Source organism: Calcarisporiella thermophila, assembly GCF_041956535.1.
Source record: "Calcarisporiella thermophila strain CBS 279.70 unplaced genomic scaffold VTP21scaffold_14, whole genome shotgun sequence".
Lineage (NCBI taxonomy): Eukaryota > Fungi > Calcarisporiellomycota > Calcarisporiellomycetes > Calcarisporiellales > Calcarisporiellaceae > Calcarisporiella > Calcarisporiella thermophila.
The window spans coordinates 409,771-434,345 of record NW_027192204.1 but is presented as its reverse complement, the minus strand read 5'-3'; the positions used below and the strand labels follow the sequence as shown (position 1 = coordinate 434,345).

Below are 24,575 nucleotides of genomic sequence, written 5' to 3'. Positions count from 1 at the left end.
CGCAAGTTTCCGATAAATCTAGAAGATGGCCAATCCCCCCGTTACCCTTTCCGATATCAAAGCGGCTCACGACAGAATCAAACCTTACATCCATCAGACTCCCGCGCTCACCTCCTCCACCTTCGACTCCTTTGCCTCCACTCACGCCCCCAATCCGCGCCAATTCACTTTCAAATGTGAAAATTTCCAAAAGATCGGTGCATTCAAATTTAGAGGCGCGACCAATGCTGTCATGCAACTGCCCGAGGAAGTGAAGTTTGTATTGACCCACAGCAGCGGAAACCATGGACAAGCGCTTGCTCTGGCAGCGCGTGAGAGAGGGATCAATTCCTGTGTCGTGGTCCCAAAGAATGCTCCCCTCGTGAAAAGAGAGGCTATCAGAGGGTACGGAGCACGCGTAGTCGAATGCGAGCCCAATATAAAAGCACGAGAGGAGACATGCAATCGCCTAGCTGCAGAGCTCGGCGGCGTGATTTTGCCTCCATTCGATCACCCACACATCATAGCTGGTCAAGGCACTACCGCGCTCGAGCTGATCGAACAAATGCAGTACCAAGTGGATGCAATCATTGCTCCCGTGGGCGGAGGAGGACTTCTCTCGGGGTGCGCCATTGCTGCCAAAGGTCTTGTTCCTGGGATTAAAGTCTTCGCTGCTGAGCCCGAGGGGGCTGATGACTGTAAGCGTTCTTTCGATTCCAAGACCTGGCACCCTTCTGTCAACCCTAACACGGTCGCCGACAGCCTTTTGCCCAGCACCGGGAAGATAACTTTCCCCCTGATCTTGGAGAATGTCGATGCGGTGTTCACCGTGAGTGACGAGCAAATCATTCAGGCCATGAAGTTTCTGTGGGAACGAATGAAGATTATCGTCGAGCCCGGATCGGCAACCGTTGCTGCGGTCGCGCTCTATAACAAGGAATTTTTGGCCCTACAAGGCATCCACCGCGTTGGATTGGTATTGAGCGGAGGGAACGTTGACTTGGATCGTCTTCCCTGGATCAAGTCGAATGAGAAATAGGAGGCAATTGGACCTCTTGTGATGTTATTTATTGATGAATGTTTACAAAAATAAATGATTCTTTTTTTTTTCCAGCTATTACTGACTGTAGCAACAAAGAAAAAAAAAGCGGAATATAAAGGTGCGATTGCAAAGTGATGCCAAAATAATAATAAAAAAAAATGAACTGCGTATTTATAATGAAGGAAGATGTCTATAGAGGAAGGAATGGAGGGCAAAGTTCATATCAGTTGCTTAGTGCGCAACCCCTTTACGAACACCATTTCTATCCTGGTGAGTGTTATTTCGGACTAGAAGCAAAAAAAAATCAAATGAGTTAACCAAATTCTCAATTAGCACGTAAATACAGGTGGATATGGTTACATTTGAAGGTACCGGTGTAGGGCTTGACTTTGGCAAGAGGGTTATTCACATTTTCCAAGTAGGCTTTCTTGGCTAAACAACATAAAGCGTAAGAAGAGAAGGTAAGATAACGAGAGGGTATGCTTTTCTTTTCATTACCAGTTGCGGGGTGCTCAAACAATATCAAGGCACGCGTGTCTTCCAGCCACTTGATTCGGTAGCCACCACGGACCCCCTCATACTCGCGAAAGATGTTATGCAAATGGTGTGTCTTATATGTCGCCGGAAAGTCATAGATTTCAAGCACTGTGGTGGGATTTTGTCCATCTATAGTGAAAAGAAAGGAGGTTGGAACCTGATTAGCCATACGAACACGCGTCTAGCGCCCATGCAAAACTCACAACTTTCTTCCACTTTCTCATTTTGCTCGTCATCCTTCTCCCATGCATTTACCTCGCTCTCCTCAAAATAGTAGGAGGGCAGCTTGGGAGTGGATACACGTTTCGAGGCGCGAGAGGGTATCTCCTCCACCCAGAAGAAAGGTTGCTGGTGCGCGTGAGAGGGGTGGGGATGCACGTGACCGGGGTGCGGGAAATCGGTTGGCATGAAGCAGCCAAAGCTATGGCGCTTCCATGTGGGGCGGTCCTGTATGTCATGGCGCGAGGATGGAAGAAAGCTGCGACGTTTGGTGCGTTGGTCGAAGGACATTATTCGGGGAGGGTGTTTTTATTCTTCTAATTCAACTTCCTCTACTGCTTATTCTCACGTTAAGGAATGAATGAAAGCGTTGCTAAGTGATAGAGTTTGAGGTGAGTGGGGGAGACTCTTTTATTCTTATTCCTACTCCTCTTATTTTTTTTTTTTTCGTGCATCCATAACAAGTTATTTGCCAACCGGTTTATGCAGAAGACGCTGCACACCAACAAATCAATTTATTATCCCACTCATTTCTCGAACTTCAATAAATAATCAGGCCTAGGACTTCATCTATCCAGAGAGAAGGGCCGTTAATGAAAACCAACAGAAAAATGAAGGCCGTTGCAAAACAAATACTTGGCTTACCAATCGCAACACTTCCTCCGCATTTCTTTTGGCAGAATTGTGGAGTAGGATGCCTCGCACGTTTTGCTCGGGTCCGATCAGAAACACGCCTCTACACAACGTACAGATTATTCCAGTTGTATCCTCTGCCTATCACCGCTAACTGAAGCGCAATCTTACCGTGTCATTCGGAACTCCTCAACATCCACCATGCCGTAGTTCTGGCTGACCTCTTGTTTTATATCGGCCACTAGGTTAGCAGTGCCAGTTAGGGGACGAGGTTAGTCATTTGGCCTGCAGCTTGGATTCTGACCAAAATCCAACTTACGCAGGGGAAACTTCAGCTTTCCATCCAACTCGCGCTGATACCATGCCAAATGCGTGTAGTGGGAATCGGCTGAGCAGCCAACCACCGTACAGCCTGCCTTCTCGAATTCAGCCGCCCTTGAGGAGAACTCAGCCATCTCTTCCTTTGCACTTTCCGTGCTAAATTCAATGGAACATGACTCCAACGTTAGGGGAGTGTGGAGAGCGACAAGCAAGAGAAAACCGCATATACATACAAATCCTGCCCGTAAAACAGCAGGGCCACCCATTTTCCTTCCAGATCTTTTAGCTTGATGTCTCCAAATTCACCACTAGGGAGTAATGCTTTACATTCAAACGCGGGCGCGGGGAGATCGATCATAGGGCCATGCGGCTTTCCTACTCTGACAACTGTGGGCTCGATAGACGGAGCCTCAACTTGGGGGGTGGGACCATCCACCTCCATGTCTTCTGCTTTGTCAGTCTGGCCCCGGCGTGGGCGCTTATTGGAAGGCGGGCTAGAGGTAGAGGCTTTAGATGTACGTTTACGGCGTGTATCAACCATGATGAACGTAGTACGATCGGTTTTTCCTGAACGACTCTGGGCGTCGAGAAGAGAAAATGGAGCAAGAAATAAGAAAAAAAACACGTAACCTACTTTTTGTTCCGTAAAAAGTTTTAATTACCGGAATGATCCTCTAGTGCGCATAAATGGAAATTGTATTCGGAAGATTCTAATCAGGCAAATCGAGGTAAGCGATCAGGTCTTGAGGTTGAGTTTATAATGGAGGAAGACATAAGAGTGAAGTCAAAGTTAACTAGATAGAAGAATTCCATGGGCCTCTAGAAAGTTGCTCGCAACTCTTTATTATAATGCATACTACGCCAAGCTACCAGTTTATCTATCGATATGAATGTTTAATATAAGCAAAAGCATATTGGGGGATAAATAGTTAAATAAACATTTCATTAAAGAGTATTAGAAATTGCCAAATGAAACTAGCGAAAGAGTATATCAAAGGTTAAATGAGAAATGATTACAGAGTCCTATTGAATCCATCAATGACCGTTGCCGCCTAGGACCTGGTCCCTCACCATGGTGCTATAGACACCTCCCTTGGCAACCAACTGCTGATGGGTGCCTTGCTCTATCACCCGCCCATTCTTTATGACAAAGATGACATCGGCGTGTTGGATGGTGGAGAGTCGATGCGCGACCGCTATGGTAGTTCTTCCGCGCGCAGCCACGTCAAGTGCAGCCTGGACCACCTTTTCACTCTCGGAATCTAGAGCACTTGTAGCCTCGTCAAGCAAGAGTACACTCGGCTGTCGGACTAATGCACGCGCAATCGCAATTCTCTGCTTCTGTCCACCAGACAGCTGTGTTCCCTTGCCACCCACGCGCGTGTTGTAGCCATCCGGAAGGCTGGTGATAAAGTCATGGATATTGGCCTGCCGGCAAGCTTCCTCCACTTCCTCCTGAGTGCAATTGCTGGTGGCCCCGAGAAGGATGTTTTCACGAATCGTCATGTCATAAAGGGCGGGCTCCTGAGACACAAGCGAGATCTGACTGCGAAGGGACACCAGGTTCAAGTCCTTCACGTTATGACCATCCAACTCCACGGAACCAGACTGGACATCGTAAAACCGCTCAAGCAAGCTAATGACGGTGGATTTGCCGCAGCCAGATTCGCCGACGAGGGCAGCGTATTGGCCAGGCTGTACCTCGATGCTCAGGCGATCAAGCACGGTAATGTTTGGCCGAGTTGGATAACGGAATGTGACGTTTTGTAGGCGGACATGACCCTTGGACTTTTCCGTGAATTTGTGGCCAAGAGGGGATAGGGCGTCGATCAGAGACTTGCGTTCAAGCAGGTTGATGACCGTGTTGGAGGCACCACGCGCCTTGACGACATCAGGAGCAAACGAAAACATGCGCCCAGCGCCTTGTGCGCCCATCACAATGGCCATGAACACAATCATTACCGTACGAAGCTCATATTCTCCTTCTGCCATCTATATAAAACATGTCAGCAATGTAGGCCAGACCAGGGGCTGGGGCTTGAAAAAGATTACACGTACCAGCCTCGTTCCATACCAAAAGGCTAGGCCTGTGGCCAGAAACACTACGCACTGTGACGCGGCGAACAGAAGCGTCGCAACAAAAGCATTGTATTTCGTGATCTTCGATCCCCCGCGTAATTCACTGTAAAAAACCCCCATCACACCGTTTTCACGGGTAAGGCCAGCCACAGTGCGAATGGCACCCACAGCTTCGCACGCAATCTCTGCGGAATAGGTATATGCATCGCGAATCTTCTCCTGTCCCCGGTAAAGCAGAGCAGTGCGAGCATAGCCAGAGAGAATCATTAGAGGGACGGTGGAAAAGGCAACCAGTGCAAGTTTCCAGCCCAAGACGAGACCGAGGATGAATCCAGCAATCAGGGTGACTAGGGAATGTATAATGCTAAGGATCACAAAGCAGAGGGATTAATTTGAAATTGATACGTCTACATTAGTAGAGATGTAACTTAGGTAGAGAGAGAGGACTTACGTTCCAATGGTAGAGCCAGCAAGTCCTTCAATATGGGTGGCATCCGAGGCGAGTTTTGCCGTTAGTGCACCGGTGCTGTTCGCAGGGTGGTCAAACCAGCCAATCTCCTGGCGCAAGATGTTGCGTAAACTTTTGACTCGAATCGTCTCCACCAAGCGCTCAGATACAATTCCAAGCATCACAGTCTGTGAAAACATGATCAACGCAACGGCAACAGCAGCCACGAGGAACATACCAGCGTAAAAGAAGGCAGTCTGTCGCACCCCCTCAGTCTGGCCCCCAGTGAAGGCTTGTAGCACATTCCCCATGATAATAGAGAAGGCTGGCATCGTGCAACCATTAAGGACAGCCATGAGGAAGCCCACCGTAAGGAATACAGTATCCCGTCGCGAGAGTTCAAGGAAGCGGTATATGAGGTACCATACCTTGTGTTGGGTTTCTGCATCCTTGCCTCCAGACTCCAGATCTCCTCCAGTTTTAACCGAGTCCACCGATACAGCTCCTGCTGATGCCAAACGACGGAGTCGAATGTCACCCTCCCCGGAGGCTTGTTTAGACAGAGGGAGATTTGCAGCAGCACCATCGGCTGTGGCCGACTGATCTAGGAGAGTGTCATCATCGAATTCATCCTTCGAGTCATTTGCCGAAATGGCTTGAGCCTTGATTAGTTTGGTGTAGGCACCTTCTGGGAAACTTAGCAGTTCATCATGGCTCCCAGACTCAACGATCTTTCCCTTGCTTAGCACCACGATTTTATCAGCGTTGCGAATGGTCGAAAGACGGTGGGCAATAACGATCGTGGTACGGCCTTGGCTTGCTCGTTCAAGCGCTTGTTGGACGACGATTTCGTTTTTAGAATCTAGAGCAGATGTAGCCTCATCAAGAAGAAGTATTTTCGGCTGCTTGATAATGGCACGCGCAATGGCAATACGTTGCTTTTGACCGCCGGATAACAGAAAACCACGCTCTCCAGCCATTGTGTTGTACTGTTTAGGTAGTTTCATGCTGTTTAGAGAATTTAAATTGAAATATGTAAACCAGACCATAGCTAATATTCTAAACTTGGAAACGTTGAAATATTTACATGAAATCGTGTGCATTCGCCATCTTTGCAGCCTCGATGATTTGGTCCATGTATTTCTCGTATGAATCGCGCTCCCAGTCCACTCCGACTAGTCCAAAGGCGATGTTTTCCGCGATAGTCGCGTTAAAGAGAATTGGCTCTTGACTAACTATGCCGATCTGATGCCTCAGCCATTTCACATTTAACTCGCGAATGTCTGTCCCATCCAGCTGTACCAATCCACGGACTGGATCGTAGAAACGCTCGACCAATTGCACGATGGTTGATTTGCCACTCCCAGATTCTCCAACAAGAGCAACAGTAGTATTCGGTTGGACGACCAGCGAGAAGTTATCAAGCACAAGTACCTCCGGCCGACTTGGGTAGCGGAATGAGACGTTCTTAAACTCGATGCATCCATCGACCGTGTCGGGCTTGCGCCCCTCTTCGGAGAGACTATTAATGGGAGGTGTACGGTCGATAGTTGCAAATAGCTTGGAACCAGCCGCAACGGCTAGAGAGAAGAACCGAAACTGTGGCATAGTATGGCCTATAATAGTTGTTGTTGAGATGGTCAATAAGGCCGTTCCCACAATCAACCTGAAGAATTTTTATCGAGACATACTTAGCGAAAAAGTTGACATTAAAATCGCAAAGATAACATTCGTCAACTTGCCAGGGGTGGTATCTCCTTCGAAGACAAGTTGGCCACCTAAAATTGGTGGAAAAATAAAATAAATGATTATTGAAATTGACCATTGGAGAAAACGAGCTTAATGAAGAGAAATAACTGATTACCGTAAAAGAACGCAATTGCGTATGTAGCATAGACGAAAAACATCATTGCGCCAAGGCCAAATCCCAGCGATAATACTTTCTTTATCCCAACTTTGCAAGATTCCTTGATAAGGGCTTCATATCTATTTGAAAGCTTATCTTCTGCTCCAAATGCAACGGTAGTTCTGGAGGCTGAAATTGCTTCTTCGGCTATCGTACCAGCTTGAGACAATTTATCGTTGCTCCTCATTACGTATTTAATGATAAATCTATAAAGAAATAGTACCAATTATACAACCCATACTGCACAAGATCATATAAAAAACGTACTTGTTCATTAAGCCCATAGATAGTGTGATGAATGGAGACACACATAATAGCACGAGGGTTACTTTCCAATTTGCAATGAAGCCGAAGATCCAGCCCGATATAAAGGTAGCAAATCCTTCTACGACCATGGGCAGTTTTTCGCTCACTCCGTCCTGCAATTGATTGGTATCATTGGTAATGCGGGTAGTTACTTCACCTATTCCAGTTTTATCAAACCAGCCTATATTCTGATGGAGAACACTGGTAAGATATTTCGCTCGCACTTTGCGGGTAATACGATCGCCAACGTAAAGCCAAAAGGCCATGTAAATATAACTGCATACGAACACACCAATGGCAATGTAAACCTGCATAATGAGATAATGCGAAGGAAATAGTTAGGATATGTACACGTCAACGTGCAGAAAAAATCGTGAAAAAAACACGGATACTTGCAAAATAGAGAGTAATCTCGTTCATGCTTGCTTTAAACTCTTCAACGGTAATTCTGTGGGTCATGAAAGCGATCATGCTATCGACGATTTTACCATTCAGAAGACTATTCAAAAATTGTGCACAAAGGATCAATATTAAACAAAGTATAAGGAGCGAGAATATTCATTTGATACCTCAAAGAAGGGAGAGCTGCACCAGGCACAATGGAAGCAATTAATCCAATTGCCATGAGCACTTGATCAGTTGTGCTTGCATAACGATAAAGGCCAAAATACGAGGCATTAAAGGTCTCGGATTCAATTTGTTTCTTCAAAATAAGTGCTTCTTTGGGGTCGATAAGGTCAAAGGCATTCTCAGAAGGCTTCTCTTTCTCATCGCTGGCGACGTCGGTAGGGATGTCGCGTTTTTTCTTTTTTCCAAACATGAAAATTGGCAAAGTGAGGAAACACGCACTCTACAAGGTATGTAGAAGAAATATCGTACGAGTTGGAGAAAAAAAAATATGATGTCGGAATTAGAGCTGGAATAGAGCTCATCAACAATACTATATATACACATTTTAATGCTCGGCAGCCCAGAATGGATTGAAGGAGAACACGTCAACGCTACCTAGAAACTCTATTTGAATGGACAAGATTCTCCCGTAAAGAGCACAAGCGGTTAATAATCTGATCCACCTAAGAAATATGTGAGAAGCTATCTGAAACGTTATCCAGAAATTTATCCGTTACCGAGATAGCCCTATCAGCCACCGTTTCCCCCTTGAGTCGCTTTGCTGCATTTTGCAAGAATTAATTTGATCACTGGCGGTGTCACCCGATAATATAAGCCAGATACAGGACCTTCGTAGCATTGCTTCCATCAAGTCCGCCTGGATGAACTATTTGAAATGCAGGGTGATATTCTTTTGGTTTGTGTCGTTAAGAGATAGGGGTGTATTGACTAATAGAGAGGTGCATGTGGACTTAGAGCGCTGATGATGCATATGCCTAATGCCAAATTAATTGCTTATTAAATCCACGTGACTCGGAAATTTGCCGAGAGATTGTCAACGAAGCGATCGGATGATTATTCAGTTTATGACTCTCCTTTCGGTACCCCTCTAGTAGTAACCCATATAGTGAATGTGATAACCACGTAATTGAATACCATCTTCAAGTTGCAATAACAATATGTGCGAAAGTGTTAGTGGAAAATAAAAAAAAAGCTAAAGCCAAACATGGGCTACTTTTAATTCGCAGCAACTTTGTAGAATCATTCACGGAGGCTGACGGAGGCTTACCGTTTGAAGTGGAGATGATGTGGCCTCAAGCTTATAAACAAGTAAATGTATTTTGCCACCAAGAGACGTAACAGCTAACCAGCGTTTCTCCACATTACCAATGAATCTTGTTCATAATGCAATCAATTATTTTAATATCACCATCTCTTGCAAATATAACAAAGAAATTGCTTTCCAAATGGAAAAAGTATTTATGCGTAGAAACGGTTAACTTATCTTTCCTAAAAAAACTCATATATTCATTCTGTGGCTCTTTAGCTGGAGCGCAGACTATCATCAAAGAAAACCTCGCAGAAAATATACTTTATCTATTTTTGCATTGTGTACGTTTATCTTTTCAGTCACTCCATCACTATAGTCAACTCGTTTCTATTAATATTTCATATTCTAATTCTAAACGGATCAGCGTCCCGGCAAATTATCCACCATGACAAATATTATCGTAGTTATGCAACATTATGTTCTAATTCTGGTTTACTATATTACTTTCACTTTATCGTTCATACAATAGCAAATGCAAAAAAAAATCCTTTATACAAAACAAGTATGGTTTGCCAACTCTCGTCATTCGTCTGAACATGCCAATTACAATCGTTTGGTCTCAAATTCTCACAGTATCTTAGAAGTAATCCATCTCGCCTATAAAGTATAAAAAGATGAGTGGGATGGAAGTTACCATCTAATTAAACCTGTATCCATACCATCGTCGTCATCGATGTCATCACCTTCACCATTATCAAAGTATGACTCGATATAGTCGTTTTCCTCCTCCATTTCCTCTTCGTCATATTCTTCTTCCTCCTCTTCTCCTTCTTTACCTTCTTCTTCTTCCTTCTATTTACCAAATAGGTATGTTAATATGGACATTTTTTATAATAATAGTAAATCTTAATTACCTCTTCTGATTCTGCCCCCTTCTGTTCCTCTTGTTCCAAGTTGTCCAGCGCGTTAATGTCAAATTGTGCCTTAACTTGCTTTCGACCTGTGGACAATTCAAATGTTAGGTGTGATAGAAATATTGATTCGCACATCTTTTACCTTTGCTAGCCTTTGTTGGATTTATTACCTGATGAAGTTCTTCAGGAAAGAATTTCAAATCTATGTATAAAAAACATTAGGCCTCTGCAACCGAAAGACATGGTAGTAAGAAGCAAATAAATTTACCTGTTTTTATGGTGCGTAGTGCAGGTCTCTTCTGCTCTGATATTCGATATTTATCTGAATATCGCTGAATATCTGTAAATAAAGATTATAAGTCAATAAAAATGGATCGGTAATATTCTGCAAGATAATGAGTATTTTTTTTTTCCTTCATATTATTTAGTTGCTTGAGCAATATATCTACCTTTTTTCACTGCTCGTGATTCGAGATAAAATTGAGAAGTCTTCATAGACTGACGAAATGCTCTAATCAACTGTATTTGCTCATTCTCTACAAATGTTAGTTTTCTTGGAATGGGTGTGTCATATTCCTATTCACAATTATTGAAAGGGTATATTAATGAATTTTAATTTTCACGAATGGAAAGAGAGTAATTACGGGAAAGAGCGCGGGAGGTTCCTTAGTTTGAAACATGGATGAGATGTCGCCAAACATCTCTGTGGGTATTTGGGGACCCCCGCCGCCACCACCACCTCCTCCTCTGCCTCTGCCTCTTCCACCGCCTCTGCCGCCACCTCTTCCACGAGACATCTTTTAAATAATGAAAAGAATGTTGTATTAAGAGGCAGTTTGTATTATTGCCGACTTTATACGTATCTTGTTTATCGTGAATAAAAGCCACAAATTATCTATTGGCTCCTCTAACTAGCGAATATCTTCGGCGGCCAAAAAATAGTAACTACGCGACATCCAACTCAAATAATCGCTGCTATAATTTTTTCGCGATGCTCTTAGCTCGCTTATTAAAATCAAGGCTAACACTTAAACAGCGCTTAGAGCGGCGCCGTGCCATTCTTCTGTTTCTGAAGCAATGGATCCCAAAACTAAGGTATTTTCAAATTACTTAACATCCTAATTAATCACTCTAATCTGTCACTAGGCTAATTCAACGGATTTTTTATTCGCGTTGCTTGTTACTTTAAATGTTAACCATCTTATTCATCCTAGCTTCATCCTATTTATAATCGCGCTGTTCTGGATCTTATTGTTTCCTTATCATCGTTATAGCCGTGGAACCTATGTATCAGAAAATGCGCTCTTACCAGGCCAGGTATTCTAAAAATATATAATTTTTTGGTTAGACTTACTGGCTAACTTTTCATCTACTTATAGGTCAATGTATATTATGGACCTTCTGAATCCGTTAGAGCCTCTGAATATAAACGTCAATTAACCGAGATTATTCAGAAGGATAGTTATTCGTAAGTACTTGAATTCCTAATAGGGAAATGAAAATTGAAAATAGGATATATTTTTTGTTTTATTAAAGACGCGCTTCCTTCGTTGAGGATGAATTAAGACGTGCTGGGTTGAAAACAGTAGTTCAGAATTTTACCGTATCCTCCAAATATGGAGATTTAAACGCAAAGGTATGTTTTTGCGTTGGATATTGAAATATTTAAACAATTCTAATATTCCAACCTATCAACCTATTTCCTTGGACAATACTCCCCTCAGACTACTTTTCAGATGAATGCATATGGGATACTTAGGGCACCAAGAGGAGATGGAACTGAGGCAATTGTGTTAAGTGCACCGTGGAAATCCCGCGATGGACGAAGTTGTATTTTCAATATATTTTCGTTGTTAAATTTGTAAAATAACATATTTTCTCTCCTCAGATAACATCAATGGTGTAGCCGCTCTTCTTTCAATATCCTGGCTATTTAGACGTATACAAGCTTTATTCGTCTTCTAGAGATAATTTATTTTATCTTACCCCAGCTTTTTACTAATAGAATATACCTTCTGGGCAAAGGATATTATTTTATTGGTATATGACGGGGAAAACTCGGGTGTACAACATTGGTTGGAGCAGTATCATGGATTAAGCTCTGATGGTAATTTGCTGTCTGCACTTCTTTCACTCCAATCCAATTTTTACATTATTCTTATATCCGTAGAATCTCCTTCGTTGCTGCGTTCTGGAGCTATACAAGCTGCAGTCAACCTTGATTTCCCGGAGTCTGACGATTTTGGTGCTCTTGGAATATTTTTTGGTTAGTTTCATAAAGCGAAAAAGCGGTGTTTTTTTATTTAAAAAAACTAACCTATTCTTATTTTTGAACGAAGAGGGTGTGAATGGTCAACAGCCTAACCTCGACCTTATCAACACAGTAACAAGGGTGTGCGGGAATATCGCATATGGCATGCCTGTGATGATTCACGATATTCACGCTAATAGTTATTATAATGATCCCCTTGGTGATTACATGGCATCGTTCAAGAATCTCCTCTACATGATGCGTTACCAGGCACTAGGAAGACCCACTGGTGGGCACGGTCCATTTTTACGGTAGTTATTGTTTTCAATTTTCACCTGTACTCGGCACAGTTATTGAATGGATATATTTTGATTGAATTTGAAGCTACCGCATTGACGCCATCACGTTGTACGGCATTGCTAAGCAATCACCTCATCATCCTGGATACTCATTCTATACCATTGGAACGTGAGTTTTTTTTTATTTACAAGCTAGTAGAGTTCAACTAAGATCCTTTCAAACTTATTGATGACATCTTTTTTATTCAGTATCGTCGAGTCCACGTTCCGCAGCTTGAATAATTTGCTGGAGCGATTCCATCAATCATTTTTCTTTTATATCCTCCTTAATACCGAGCGTTTCATCTCCATTGCAAATTATCTTCCTCCGGCTATAATGTTTGCTTGTAGTATGATATTTCACTCCTTGCTCCTCTGGGGAAGGACCGGGCAGGGCCCGATGGCAGATGATTCGCACAAGGATGAAGCTGCATCCGATTTACAAATGCCTCCCCCTTTCTCAGTTCGCCCACGGAATCTAAAGCCCACTTTTGGAGTTCTCTTTACAACTCACATCGCAGGGCTGTTGATATTTAGCGTAATTCGACCCAATTTTGCCTGGTTCAACGCGCTAGGTTTAGACAACCAATTTAAGGTATGTGCTTTTGTTTAATTTATTCGTTAATGAACATCTTATCTCACAGAGATTATTGTTAAGTTATTCCTTGCAAAACTCATTGCCGTTATTTCAATTCAATTGATCTCTCTTCTCGCCTCAGTGAAACTGCTTACCAATAGGCCTGGGATGCTACACCCCCCTTGGCTTATACTTAAATCTATTGCTCTTGCTATCACGGGGATGGTGGTTTCAACCCTTTCGGCTATCAACTTTAGCCTAGCTGTCTGCATGGGAATCCTTGTCACTTTACCCTATACTTTTATACGTCCCTCAAGTAATATCGTACTTCGGCTTGCACAGTTGGCAGTTTTGTTTGCAATTTCACCAATGGGATTACTAGCTAGTGGAGCCTGGTTGACTGGAAGAGCCCCGGATGAAATAATGCAAGAACTTTTGGGCGATTATGAAGATTTGGGAACATGGTTGCTACCGTTTTTATGCTGCGTATATCTACCATTAAACACAGTTTTCCAAGCGGTAGCAATGGCCCCATTGGAATAAAAAATTAAAATTGCATTTGATTTTATATTTTTGTTTCGTTGTTTTTATGCTTTCTGTCTCATATCTTGATTGATCTATCCCGAAAATGTAGCAATAGAATATAAATCCAACTTAGGGTATCTCGAAGTAAACATGCAGGAATAAACGACATCTCAATTCCGTAACTATGGAGATATCTGTCATTGCAAATCCGTTAGGATTTGCAATGACAGATATTCGACAATCTTGAAATAATGATTTAACGATGCATTCGACATGACCATTAAAAAAAAAAAACGAAATAAAAAATCCAAATTTATTTTAGTATTAATATCATTTTGGTGGATTTATTGGCTATGTTGTGGTTATGTTGTGGTTATGTTGGAATGGGACTAATAATGATTTATTTTATTGCATTAGCGTAGCTTTTATTTTTGAAATCTAATATGAATATACATCAAAAGCATGATGTTAGATTTTGGTGATGAAGTGGAGGATTCATTGGGGGAGCTTTTGCAGCAAATTGGTTGAGTTGAGAGGTGCAAAAATTGGGCGAGGAAATGTATAAACTATACTTACGCACTTGAGAGCAAGGTAATGTGGTCTTTCTGAACATTTTAGCATCAGTCGTCACAGCAGTCGTCATGACAGCAGTCATCGCAACAGTCATCGTGCCGCTTCGATAGTTCAACCGATTTCTATGCAAAAGAGTAAAATAATCAAAATGATCAATCATCAACTAATGTGCTTGTGGGATGACAGAAATCTTGAGCTCGATTGCATTTTGATGATGTTGCAACTCCCCAGTCGCATCGAGGGGTGCAGCAGAAATAGCGGCAAAAAGAACGAAAGCAGATAGGATGGTGATGAACTTCATTGTTACTACAAGGGAATTGGTTTAGAAGGGATTGCTTGATTGGAGAAGAGTAGAGAAGAGTTGAGTCAGTTGATGGAGAAAGCGGGGTTGAGTCGAGAGATGGCCAGCTTTTATACGTTTTCTTACTCGTATAACTTGGTAGGTTGAAGGGGCCATTCCAGCAGATGTAAGCATTGTAGCAGCCAAGGTGCATTAAGTGCGGCTTTCTTTGCCACCATTATGGTTCCAGAAGGTCATGATCTTGAATTCGCTGTGCATCGAAGCTATTCACATTTCTTAATGACCCATTAATGCCTTCTTTTAAGAGACCATTATTTTGGATCGAAAGTTTAAACAAGAGGTAATAATTCACTTCAATAGGTCTTTTCGGAAGGAAATACCAGTAGTCTTCCTCACCCCGTAATTACTCCGATATATATTCTCAGTCTGTGGTGGGTTGATGGATTGGGAGAATTGTCGGGTAGAGGATGAGCAAATTAAGTTACAAGTTGGGGTTGAGATGCAGCAAAGGATGCGCTGGCATATCAATACGTCATTTCGGCCAAGTTAATCCACGCATGTATATGAAACGAATGGTTGCATAGAATTTTTGACACATATTCTGAATAATCTAATTTAGGGTTTTAGCAATTGATACAGATCTATTAAGGGTTAATATCCAAAGAGATCTGGAGGAAATAGTATCACAGCAATTCGAGGGAAAAAAAAGAGGGGGGTTGTCAATTAGCTCGTGTTTGCGATCTGATGGCTGCCAAAAAACAGTGTTTGAGTTTATAAAATTGCTTCAGCAGTCTTACGGTGAAGCTGTTATCTGGAAATATGAACATGGAAATTTTTTATGGAGGCAGAAACAATACATTGGTCTCTCTTGATGTATCAAAAGTTGAAAAAAGGCAGGCAAAGAAATTCTAAGTAATAATGCTGTGCAAGCCATTGTCCTAGCCTTTAGTAAAAGCTGGAGATCAGTTCAAACTTAGAGTAGGGCTTAGAATATTAAGATGGCTTTTATTTTTAAGTTCGATGATGAATATACATCAAAAGCATGAATTTATATTTTGGTAAGAGAAGGAGCGGATGATCCAGTGAAGATTAGTGTTGGGTTGCATGAGCTAAACGGGTGCAAAAATTAGGGGGGAAAACGTACATAGGAGGTCGATGCACTTGGTAACAACGGAAACATGGCTTCTGAGCATCTTAAAAGCAGACATCATCGCAGCAGTCATCATCACAGCAGTCATCATCGCAGCAGTCGTCATCACAGCAGCCATCATCGCAGCAGTCATCATCGCAGCAGTCATCATCGCAGCAGTCATCATCGCAGCAGTCATCATCGCAGCAGTCATCATCGCAGCAGTCGTCATCGCAGCAATCATCGTTGCAGCAGTCGTCATCGCAGCAGTCATCGTGCCATCGCTTCGACAGCTCAACCGATTTCTATGGAAAATAGTGAAAAAATCAAAATGGTCATCCACCAATCAGTGTGCTTGTGAGATGGCAAAATACCTTGAGCTCGATTGCATTTTGTTGACGCTGCAACTCCCCAGTCGCATCGAGGGGTGCAGCAGAAATAGCGGCAAAGAGAACGAAAGCAGAGAGGATGGTGATGAACTTCATTGTTACTACAAGGGAATTGGTTTAGAAGGGATTGCTTGATTGGAGAAGAGTAGAGAAGAGTTGAGTCAGTTGATGGAGAAAGCGGGGTTGAGTCGAGAGATGGCCAGCTTTTATACGTTTTCTTACTCGTATAACTTGGTAGGTTGAAGGGGCCATTCCAGCAGATGTAAGCATTGTAGCAGCCAAGGTGCATTAAGTGCGGCTTTCTTTGCCACCATTATGGTTCCAGAAGGTCATGATCTTGAATTCGCTGTGCATCGAAGCTATTCACATTTCTTAATGACTCATTAATGCCTTCTTTTAAGAGACAATTTTTCGGTTCATAGATTTTGGCAATGTTATAATTAAACTATTTTTAAATAAATCTTTGAAGACATCACTTACTCTCATCTTATTTTATTTCAGCGTAGGTTTTCGATTCAAAGTTGACTAACGGAATGCGAGAACGTTGGGCAGAGTGCGACCAAAATAAGTTTCAAGATAGCTTTCAGGTGCAATGAGGATTGCTTTGACATATTAGTATGCCATTTTTGCAACTCGTGCATACTTAAAATAAACCTTAAAATTTTTAGGGGGTATACTTGGAAAAACGAGATAGTCCTTTAATCCTACAATTTGCTTTCATTCCCATTCAGATTCTCCTATTATAAAATATTGAGAGCTTATATTTAGTCACCCATTATAAATGATTGGTGCTCTCCTCTCTTCAGCTGTTTGTCGAGAGTTTGTTTCAGAATCATTACAATAGCATAACCTATCGTTGAAAATGCAGCAGATAGTAGATCTCGCCCTTGAACTTGGAATACCATTAATTGGTAATTAAAGCCTGTCAATACTACGAAAATGATAAAAAAGGTTCTATTGAAAACGAATAGAGATAACAAGCTATTAACGAAGGCAAGGAGGAAATAAAAAAGGTGGCTAATAAGATCAAAAGAAAAAGTACAGTAATATATGAAATACTACAAAATTGAATTCTTCTCTTAGGCGTACACAAATAGCTCTCCTTCCTGGCATCCGAGAACCAGCAATTGATTGACAGGCAGAATACCAAAGCATGTGAGAGAGGATTTGATAGTAGAAGTGCGAAACTTGGAAGAATATGGTTGAAGCTAATAGTTAAAGAGGGGAGTGTGTCAGAGTGATGTGCATTTGAAGGGAGAGTATATTAGAAATAATGCTCACGTCATCGTTGAGGGGTATAAATGAGATAGAGTTGTTGTTGTTGAGTGTGATAATTTCATCCTTATATTTGTCGAGAGCGACCAAGTCCGAGGTTACTAAGGGGAGATACAATTATCCATATTGAAAATTACTTATAGATAAAGAAAATTCGCTTACTTAGGATACTTTTAATAAGTGAGAGCGTGGACACATTCCAAATATGGATATGATGATCCAAGGGAGCGCAGGTGATCAAAAGTTCGTTAGTATAGAACTTCATCTAGAATAGAAACAGATAGTTGATTAGGCTATCAAAGAGGCAAAAAGTACAGTAGTATTAGGATATAAACTATACATGAGTGATTTCGGAATCTCCAGCTTTCCAGTTGGATATCAGAGTTCCGGTACGTGAGTCTAAGAGAGACACTAAGCCCGACGCAAATCCAACGGCAATGACGGATTCAGCAGGACTAGTAGTAGTCGATTTAATATTACTGAAGTTCGCTGTACTGGTCTTCCATGAATGTAGCTGGATATTGTTAGCTGTGTCCAAAAAGCTAAAAAAAAAAAAGAGGCGGGGAAGGAGATGAGGAGGGGTCAGAAAGACGGGATCGTGTAGAGTACAAAGCAAAAAGAACTACCTAAGAGAGGAATCATTTGCTGCAGCTACCAGACACCGCCGATTTAACATTGGATGCATCGACAGATATTGACCTTTGGGAGCCACAAACTGATGCAATGTCTGGCCAGTCTCCGGCTCCCAAACATGCACTTGTCCATCACAGCTTGCCACGCGGTCACCAATACCCATCGAGCCACCTCCACCGATCCAATGCACATCGGTGACAGCAGACCTACGATGTCCCGTATATGTGAGAAGACACTCCTCAAATGGTTCGGTAAGATAGTTTTCGATTCCATAGTGGAGATCTAGTGACCACAGCTTAACGGTCCTGTCGCGAGATCCAGAGGCGAAAATCCGTGCCGATTCGTTGACGCCAATAGCACGGACTCCAGAGGTATGACCAATGTAGCTTCGTAATTTGAGGTCGTTAAAAGAGAATTGCAACGACTTCGACATTTCCTCTGAATTGGTGGATAAGAAGCGGTTCCAGTTCCTGTTATCCCAAAAGGTCAATCGACTTACTACAAAAATCTCGAACTAAAAATATAAGGATACCTCAAATCCTCAGGTGAAGGCTTCCACTTTGTCCGCCAAGGCAATGACAGACCCGCTTTCGTCTCTCTAAACAAGCAGTAATGTTATTACATTTGAAAGTTTCCAAGGCAAACCCCCAAAATTCGAACATACTTTTCACCTGTTTTGGCCTGACCAAACGTAGCAGGAGTTGACCAGCTGCGTGCCTTTAGCTGGCCAAGCTCCTCAGAAGAAGTTTTTCCAGCAATTGGCATCCCAGACGACGAAGGGGCCACAGGATTCGTTGATAAGGTAACAGGTGGCGTCGACGTCGTAATAACGGTGGTGGGAGTTGAAACTGCAATGGATGGCTGAGAGATTGCCGTTGTGGTAATTGCTGGGGGAGAAGTATGGGTCACACCTGGGGCATTAGTATCAAAAATAGACCACGTACGCCCCACCCCAAGCCCCGATACCGCAGCCGAAAGCAAATTTTTTGTGGAATAGGTGAAGAGCTTGGCCTGGTCCAAGTTAAAAATATGGCGCGTCTGCCCTGCAGCCTGCTTGTTTTCCGTAGACCCTGTTGCCTGAGCTGAAACTCGTCCGGGTGGAGGCGATGAAGGAGAGGAGCCCGAGGTCTGGCGAGTATTTTGAGGACGAACGCGCCCATCCGGAGAAAAAGGCGTTATTGGTAGTGGTGTTTCCTCATTGGCTGCAAAATGGTCATACATCATGGACTCGATTGCATCGCTAAAACCGCAAGCACTGTTAGCAGGATTAATCCGGGTGAATGTAATTGAATCGTCACCTTGTAGGTATAGTTCGACGCATTGTTTCTTGGCCAACAAACATGCAAAACTGCGAGTATGCATATATCATCTGCGAACATATTCAAGTGTTGAATAGTTGAGCAAGAGCAAAGTAGCGGTATATAGCCTGAGCGATTATTACCTGATAGCTCCTTTGTGCCTCCAAGAAGTTTGGAAATTGGTCATTTTCCTCGTCTTCTTCTGCGACCGCGTTGATCCCACTGAACCCCGAAAAGTATTTTTGTAATATGGGTGCAATCTAGTGAAAAAAAAAATTACATAATTATTTTGGAACCGATATATCTTTTTTATAAAAAAAAGCCTACATTTTTCTCCCAATCCACTTTGGACAAGTTATAGCTCACGTTCAACAGGTAGTCAATTGTACGCATACTAAGAGAAAGTCTTTGTCGAAATTCCTCTCTGCCCATCACATTGAGTGATGGTTCAATGGGCAAATTAGTCGTGGCAGTGGACAGAGAAGTAATTGCAGTTAAAGGGGGAAGAGTTTCGAACGGCACAAAGGGATCTAATAGACGATAGAGTGTGGACAGGAATCCAGACTGTAGTTCGGTGAGGAGTTTGGCGCTAGATATTTGCACAAGAAGCTAGTTTAAACAGGCGCATGGTTAGAAGAGCTGGTATCCATTTAGCTCGAAGTGACTACCCATTTTATACTACTTACTGCTTCTAATAGTGTGAGCAAATTGCACAGTATATTACACGTTCGTTGGCCAAGGGTCTGATTGGCATAGTTTTCGACAGCAGAAAGCATTTGGCTGTATTGAATGGATGCAAACGTTTCGCCAAAATTCCCAGCAATGGTGACCAATGTATGTTTAAGAATCGAGAGCGAAAAATGTTCTTTTGCCACAAGCTTGTAAAGATGTCTCATAACATGCTTTGAGGTAAGAATTGGCCCGATCAGAGAGCTACATAATCACATTAGAGGAATGAAAAAAAAGAAAAAAGAGGAACATGAACTAATTTACCAAATGAGCACAATTGAATCTCCAGCCATTTCCGTAACCATTCTCAATTGACTATCCTGCGTTTCGTCGCCAGATTTTTCCTCAGTCACTTTTGCTTTATTTGCCATAATTTTTGCGACTGGGGCGGCTGAAGCCTCTGTGCTTACGGAAAGGGCCTCTATGAAGCAGGATAAAATATTTTGAAGAAAGCACGTAACGCCAAACCGCTTCAATAGCTGCGTAACCAATTCTGGATCAAAAAGTGACGGAGGATTGAACGGTCGTGTTGACTAGATATATCAGAGAAAGGATGAAGGGTGATATTATTAAACAATAGGAGAAATTGTCGACATTCTAATATTTACTTCAAACATAGAGACTATCGGTTTGAGTAGCTGACTCTTAGTGCGCTCTTGGCCAAGCCTATAAGCAAGCCGTGGGAAGAGTCGAAGCGCATCGAAGCGGGTTTCCGGGGCCATGAGTAATTGCACGAAGGTGGGTAATACCAAATCAAAAGACTAGATAAGAGATACATTAATAAGCATTTTGAACATGATAAATGCCTTCTGATTAACCTCCACCCACCTCATCCTCCAAACTACATAAACGTTCAATCCATGCCTCAGCCAAGGAGAGCTTCGATTTTAACTCTCTAAAAAATTGGTATTAGATGATCCATATAACCTCCCACAAACTTGAATATAAAACGTATTTACATCTGGAAAAACCGAGACAAATACTCGAACACTGGTGGGACAAAATCTGGAAACGTTAGTGACAACCAATTGACAGTTGGGACATCCTTGAAAGAAGCGTTCAAAATGTCCTCTGCCGAAGGACGCTTCGTCCAATCGTCTGTCAGTAGCATCTCAATCACACTCCATACTCCCTCCGATTTCTAAATAGATTGAGAAATGAAGGATGAGTGATAGCTATAGACTCTCCTAGGGAAATTTTTGTCACTAACATGTTGAATTCCGGGCATTTTTCTAGCCAAGGCTGTCTCAACATGCTCTTTTGCAAAAGGTGGATCAATGGAGGGCAGATTCCTAGCGCTGTGCTCTCCCAATTCTCCCGCAGTATATATGTCTTGGATTATCCTTCCGAGGCAATACATGTCGTATGCCCTTGCTGCTGCAAATGAATCAGCCACATCAACCTGGTGAATTTTCTCTCCTCCTGCTATGCTCGTCGGGTCTGCGGCTAAGGTGGTTATGGGCGAGAGAGATGACGTCAGATTATATTTGAATCCAAATGTATAAGAATTTTCGAGATGCAATAGCTCATCAATGAAGAGAGCTTCGGATATATCAGGCGGGAATGTGATAGGGGTGGTTGTGACAGAAGCTTCGTTAGTTTTTGGTAGTTCTCCGTTCATACTACCAGATGAATTTTCGCGATCGCTACTTCCTGGCAAGTGACCTGATTCGCTGCGCGCACGAAAGGGAGTAAGGTGACGGTCAGATTTGACGGATATAGTAGGTCGTGGGTTGGAGAATCCCGGAGTGTCCTGAGAGGGTAAAATGACATTCCTACTTGCAGACGAAGTCTCAAGGAAAGTAGCCTGATCTCCGGCGTAGGATGGTACCGTTTCGTTTGGAATACTGCACGTGCCTCTGCAAAAATTTCATAATGAGTGGCACATCGCTGATTAGAACAATAGTAAACAAAATACATTTTTGCTAGACGCCAATTGCATTCTCGCTCGGGATGGGGGTCCTTAAATAGCTGGACAATGCCATGCTTCATGAATCCGCTCTGACCCTCTAGTAAAGGCAGCGCAACATTTTTTGCCTCAATGGCTCGATCACCTATTCCAAGATAAAGTTTCAGCATCCAAGAGCATAGTTCACGGGTGGGTATAGATGCGGTGCATAACCTACCGCTCAACTTGCACCCAAAGGTTAAATCAATCCAAAGGTGAAGTTGTGAGGAGACATAGTCGCTCTCCAGTGCTTCCATATGCTTGCGAACGAATTCTTCAGGCGTGTCCGCCCATCTAAAAGAACAAGCCAAAGCTTTAGGTGTGGATACACATGCACATAGTAAAAGGTGCAATTACTGAGGCAATTGTAAATCCGGCATATCGGGATGAATTGACTTAAAAATACTCGGCTCTATTTAAATTACTCCAGTCAAAACAATAGGAACCACTTTGTCCTATGTTACTCTCCACTTTACCTGTGAAAAATTCAGGGATGCTCTCGTCGGGTGTCCATTCAAATAACCTCTGTACTGACGACGGGTACTCGTTAGGCTCGTATTTTGAGCGCACAAATTGGCAAAGTACCTAGAAATAAGAGGGAAATTTAGTGAGCTTCAGGGATTGCAATGTATAAACGATGAGTACAGGAATAGGGGTCTTTCGTGCTAGGTATACATAATAAGTGATGTCCGATAAGATATCTGTGATATGGTGTGGTACAGGGCCTTCGAAAGTAAAATCAAGCTGCTCGTCCCCTTTTGTATAAAGAGATGGGAACACGTCAATGATGGTTTTACGGGCCGATGCCTCAGACTAATATCAGATCACTAACCCTTGTTCATACGGAACTTGGTTTTGCTGAAGTCACGCCAGTTTTCTGAGATAGTTGCCCCGGTGAAGTCGGTTACCCACGGAAGAATTGGGTGAAAGTTGGGGTCACCAAGCCGGCGACCTAAGGATGAGAGATATTCAAACCGATAAGAATGGATGAGAAACTTTTGTAAGTAGTATAAAATATACCTGCTAGATGATTCAAGACCATCAAATAAGAAAAGTTGGATATTTCCCCACTAACCCACCTCCACACTAATGGCGTCTCTTTGACTTCTGTTAAAATAAAATGGTTCAGTAATTTGAAAACAAAAATCCATTGTGGAAACTACCTTTAAATAACAGTGTATCTACAACCGATTTTTCATTGACATCTCCCTTAACACATATCCTCCTCCTTTCTGTCAAACCCAAATAGTTGTTTTACCTTGAGCGCAGAGTAAGATTAATAAAAGGAATTTACCTGGAGCATTATGCGGTATAGAGCATTCAAATCCCGAAACTTTCACCCACATATTCTCATCGATCGCCACAGTTCCCGGCGATAAACCACCGTGTATTACACCCCTTCTATGCATCTCTTTCAAACACATCAAAAGCTGATACACGATAAAGGATCTCCGAGGTGGCGATTTCAATATGCTTGGATTATATGTTACAACGTCATGTAGGGAAGTACCACCATTGTCGGTGGAAATAAAATAATAAGCACGCGGTGATTCCAATACTGCACATATTGGTAATAAATTGCTATCCGAATAGGGAGAGTTATCTGGCGAGATAGAAGGATATGAAAAGGGGACATGATGAAGCGAGAGAGATGTTGGGGAGGGGGTGGTAACTCGATAGCGAGGGGTCTGAGGATAAAGAACCTTCATGAAATGCTGAATGAATGCCTAATATTTAACAGAACATGTAAGGGAAACTTCGCCAGCATATTGGAAAGGTCATGCAAACCTCCTGTCGTTTCAGTGCATATTGATCGTCTACGTTTTCCGATTTCGGCACAGTAAATAAGGGCGCAAATTCATCAAAATCAGTGTGTTCATCGGCGGAATATGAGGTAGCTTGTTGGGAATCAGGTTGCCCCTTAGTAAAGGGTGCATATAACTGGGACCTATGCTCAGAACAATAAACATACTCCTCTCTTAAACTTAGCCAAAGATAGCTTACCAGTCATTGCCTGGTTTTTTTAACACTACATGGACATAAATAACAGCAGTCTGTGTAGGCGCCGTGCCTTCATCTGGCATGCCCTCAGATTCACCATAAATCGTTCGGTGAAGCGTAAGCGTAGGTGGAACTGAATCTCGGATGCATTTCAGCTCTGAGTACCATTGTCGACTCACCTAATACGAAATACGGAATAGAATTAAATAATCAGGATGAGGTGGTGACATCCATCACAGGCCAGGAGAGAAGAAAATAGGTGACCAGTCAAACAGTGATGAATTTTTTTTGTCACCATTTAATTATTCCACAAATGATTGGGAACATTGGAGTTAAGCATTTAACAGACACTCACCACACAACACACCACCCTTCCCATTGATTCACCGAAATCAAAACATGGATACGCGACATCAATTAAAAGCTCTTCACTGATGAGGTCCTTTAGCTGCTGTATACTCAGCTTGTTCCCCATGTTAATTAAAGATATACAAGTATGTTAAAGGAACAAGTCGCGATATTTCCTCTATACTTTTGTATTTCCTTGCACTCCGACCTATACGA

General features: G+C 42.6%; 9 protein-coding genes across 9 annotated transcripts; 3 read left to right on the top strand and 6 right to left on the bottom strand.

Annotated features, from left to right (window-relative positions):
* Nucleotides 1–25: 25 nt before the first annotated feature.
* VTP21DRAFT_2456 (uncharacterized protein) lies at nucleotides 26–1,018 on the top strand (the record flags this gene model as incomplete). Its single annotated transcript, XM_069392651.1, has 1 exon — nucleotides 26–1,018. The coding sequence occupies one exon, from the start codon at nucleotides 26–28 to the stop codon at nucleotides 1,016–1,018; it is 993 nt and encodes a 330-aa protein (XP_069250345.1).
* A 234-nt stretch (nucleotides 1,019–1,252) lies between these two features.
* On the bottom strand, nucleotides 1,253–2,068 carry VTP21DRAFT_2455 (uncharacterized protein; the record flags this gene model as incomplete). Its single annotated transcript, XM_069392650.1, has 4 exons — nucleotides 1,253–1,308; nucleotides 1,382–1,453; nucleotides 1,520–1,687; nucleotides 1,762–2,068. The coding sequence occupies 4 exons, from the start codon at nucleotides 2,066–2,068 to the stop codon at nucleotides 1,253–1,255; spliced, it is 603 nt and encodes a 200-aa protein (XP_069250344.1).
* Nucleotides 2,069–2,335: 267 nt separating this feature from the next.
* On the bottom strand, nucleotides 2,336–3,272 carry VTP21DRAFT_2454 (uncharacterized protein; the record flags this gene model as incomplete). The annotated part of the gene is made up of 5 exons (XM_069392649.1): nucleotides 2,336–2,347; nucleotides 2,423–2,513; nucleotides 2,582–2,651; nucleotides 2,730–2,887; nucleotides 2,965–3,272. 5 exons carry the CDS (start codon nucleotides 3,270–3,272, stop codon nucleotides 2,336–2,338), a joined length of 639 nt encoding a protein of 212 aa, XP_069250343.1.
* Nucleotides 3,273–3,766: 494 nt separating this feature from the next.
* Nucleotides 3,767–6,265, bottom strand: VTP21DRAFT_2453 (uncharacterized protein; the record flags this gene model as incomplete). Its single annotated transcript, XM_069392648.1, has 3 exons — nucleotides 3,767–4,723; nucleotides 4,790–5,174; nucleotides 5,262–6,265. 3 exons carry the CDS (start codon nucleotides 6,263–6,265, stop codon nucleotides 3,767–3,769), a joined length of 2,346 nt encoding a protein of 781 aa, XP_069250342.1.
* A 76-nt stretch (nucleotides 6,266–6,341) lies between these two features.
* On the bottom strand, nucleotides 6,342–8,290 carry VTP21DRAFT_2452 (uncharacterized protein; the record flags this gene model as incomplete). The annotated part of the gene is made up of 6 exons (XM_069392647.1): nucleotides 6,342–6,874; nucleotides 6,950–7,036; nucleotides 7,123–7,370; nucleotides 7,432–7,778; nucleotides 7,867–7,969; nucleotides 8,040–8,290. The coding sequence occupies 6 exons, from the start codon at nucleotides 8,288–8,290 to the stop codon at nucleotides 6,342–6,344; spliced, it is 1,569 nt and encodes a 522-aa protein (XP_069250341.1).
* Nucleotides 8,291–9,767: 1,477 nt separating this feature from the next.
* VTP21DRAFT_2451 (uncharacterized protein) lies at nucleotides 9,768–10,841 on the bottom strand (the record flags this gene model as incomplete). Its single annotated transcript, XM_069392646.1, has 7 exons — nucleotides 9,768–9,787; nucleotides 9,850–9,982; nucleotides 10,045–10,130; nucleotides 10,187–10,246; nucleotides 10,313–10,384; nucleotides 10,494–10,620; nucleotides 10,689–10,841. 7 exons carry the CDS (start codon nucleotides 10,839–10,841, stop codon nucleotides 9,768–9,770), a joined length of 651 nt encoding a protein of 216 aa, XP_069250340.1.
* A 194-nt stretch (nucleotides 10,842–11,035) lies between these two features.
* VTP21DRAFT_2450 (uncharacterized protein) lies at nucleotides 11,036–13,753 on the top strand (the record flags this gene model as incomplete). The annotated part of the gene is made up of 12 exons (XM_069392645.1): nucleotides 11,036–11,139; nucleotides 11,259–11,361; nucleotides 11,424–11,512; nucleotides 11,581–11,680; nucleotides 11,769–11,871; nucleotides 11,933–11,983; nucleotides 12,050–12,151; nucleotides 12,215–12,310; nucleotides 12,384–12,606; nucleotides 12,680–12,763; nucleotides 12,844–13,228; nucleotides 13,292–13,753. The coding sequence occupies 12 exons, from the start codon at nucleotides 11,036–11,038 to the stop codon at nucleotides 13,751–13,753; spliced, it is 1,902 nt and encodes a 633-aa protein (XP_069250339.1).
* A 2,011-nt stretch (nucleotides 13,754–15,764) lies between these two features.
* Nucleotides 15,765–16,262, top strand: VTP21DRAFT_2449 (uncharacterized protein; the record flags this gene model as incomplete). Its single annotated transcript, XM_069392643.1, has 1 exon — nucleotides 15,765–16,262. The coding sequence occupies one exon, from the start codon at nucleotides 15,765–15,767 to the stop codon at nucleotides 16,260–16,262; it is 498 nt and encodes a 165-aa protein (XP_069250338.1).
* A 944-nt stretch (nucleotides 16,263–17,206) lies between these two features.
* Nucleotides 17,207–24,486, bottom strand: VTP21DRAFT_2448 (uncharacterized protein; the record flags this gene model as incomplete). The annotated part of the gene is made up of 28 exons (XM_069392642.1): nucleotides 17,207–17,335; nucleotides 17,409–17,503; nucleotides 17,565–17,667; nucleotides 17,743–17,944; nucleotides 18,029–18,505; nucleotides 18,568–18,633; nucleotides 18,700–19,275; nucleotides 19,334–19,404; nucleotides 19,477–19,593; nucleotides 19,661–19,942; nucleotides 20,020–20,266; nucleotides 20,327–20,595; nucleotides 20,671–20,823; nucleotides 20,891–20,957; nucleotides 21,022–21,203; nucleotides 21,273–21,921; nucleotides 21,981–22,116; nucleotides 22,189–22,304; nucleotides 22,368–22,422; nucleotides 22,487–22,595; nucleotides 22,656–22,765; nucleotides 22,843–22,962; nucleotides 23,031–23,117; nucleotides 23,174–23,242; nucleotides 23,305–23,737; nucleotides 23,799–23,958; nucleotides 24,015–24,190; nucleotides 24,367–24,486. 28 exons carry the CDS (start codon nucleotides 24,484–24,486, stop codon nucleotides 17,207–17,209), a joined length of 5,376 nt encoding a protein of 1,791 aa, XP_069250337.1.
* Between the last annotated feature and the right edge of the window lie 89 nt (nucleotides 24,487–24,575).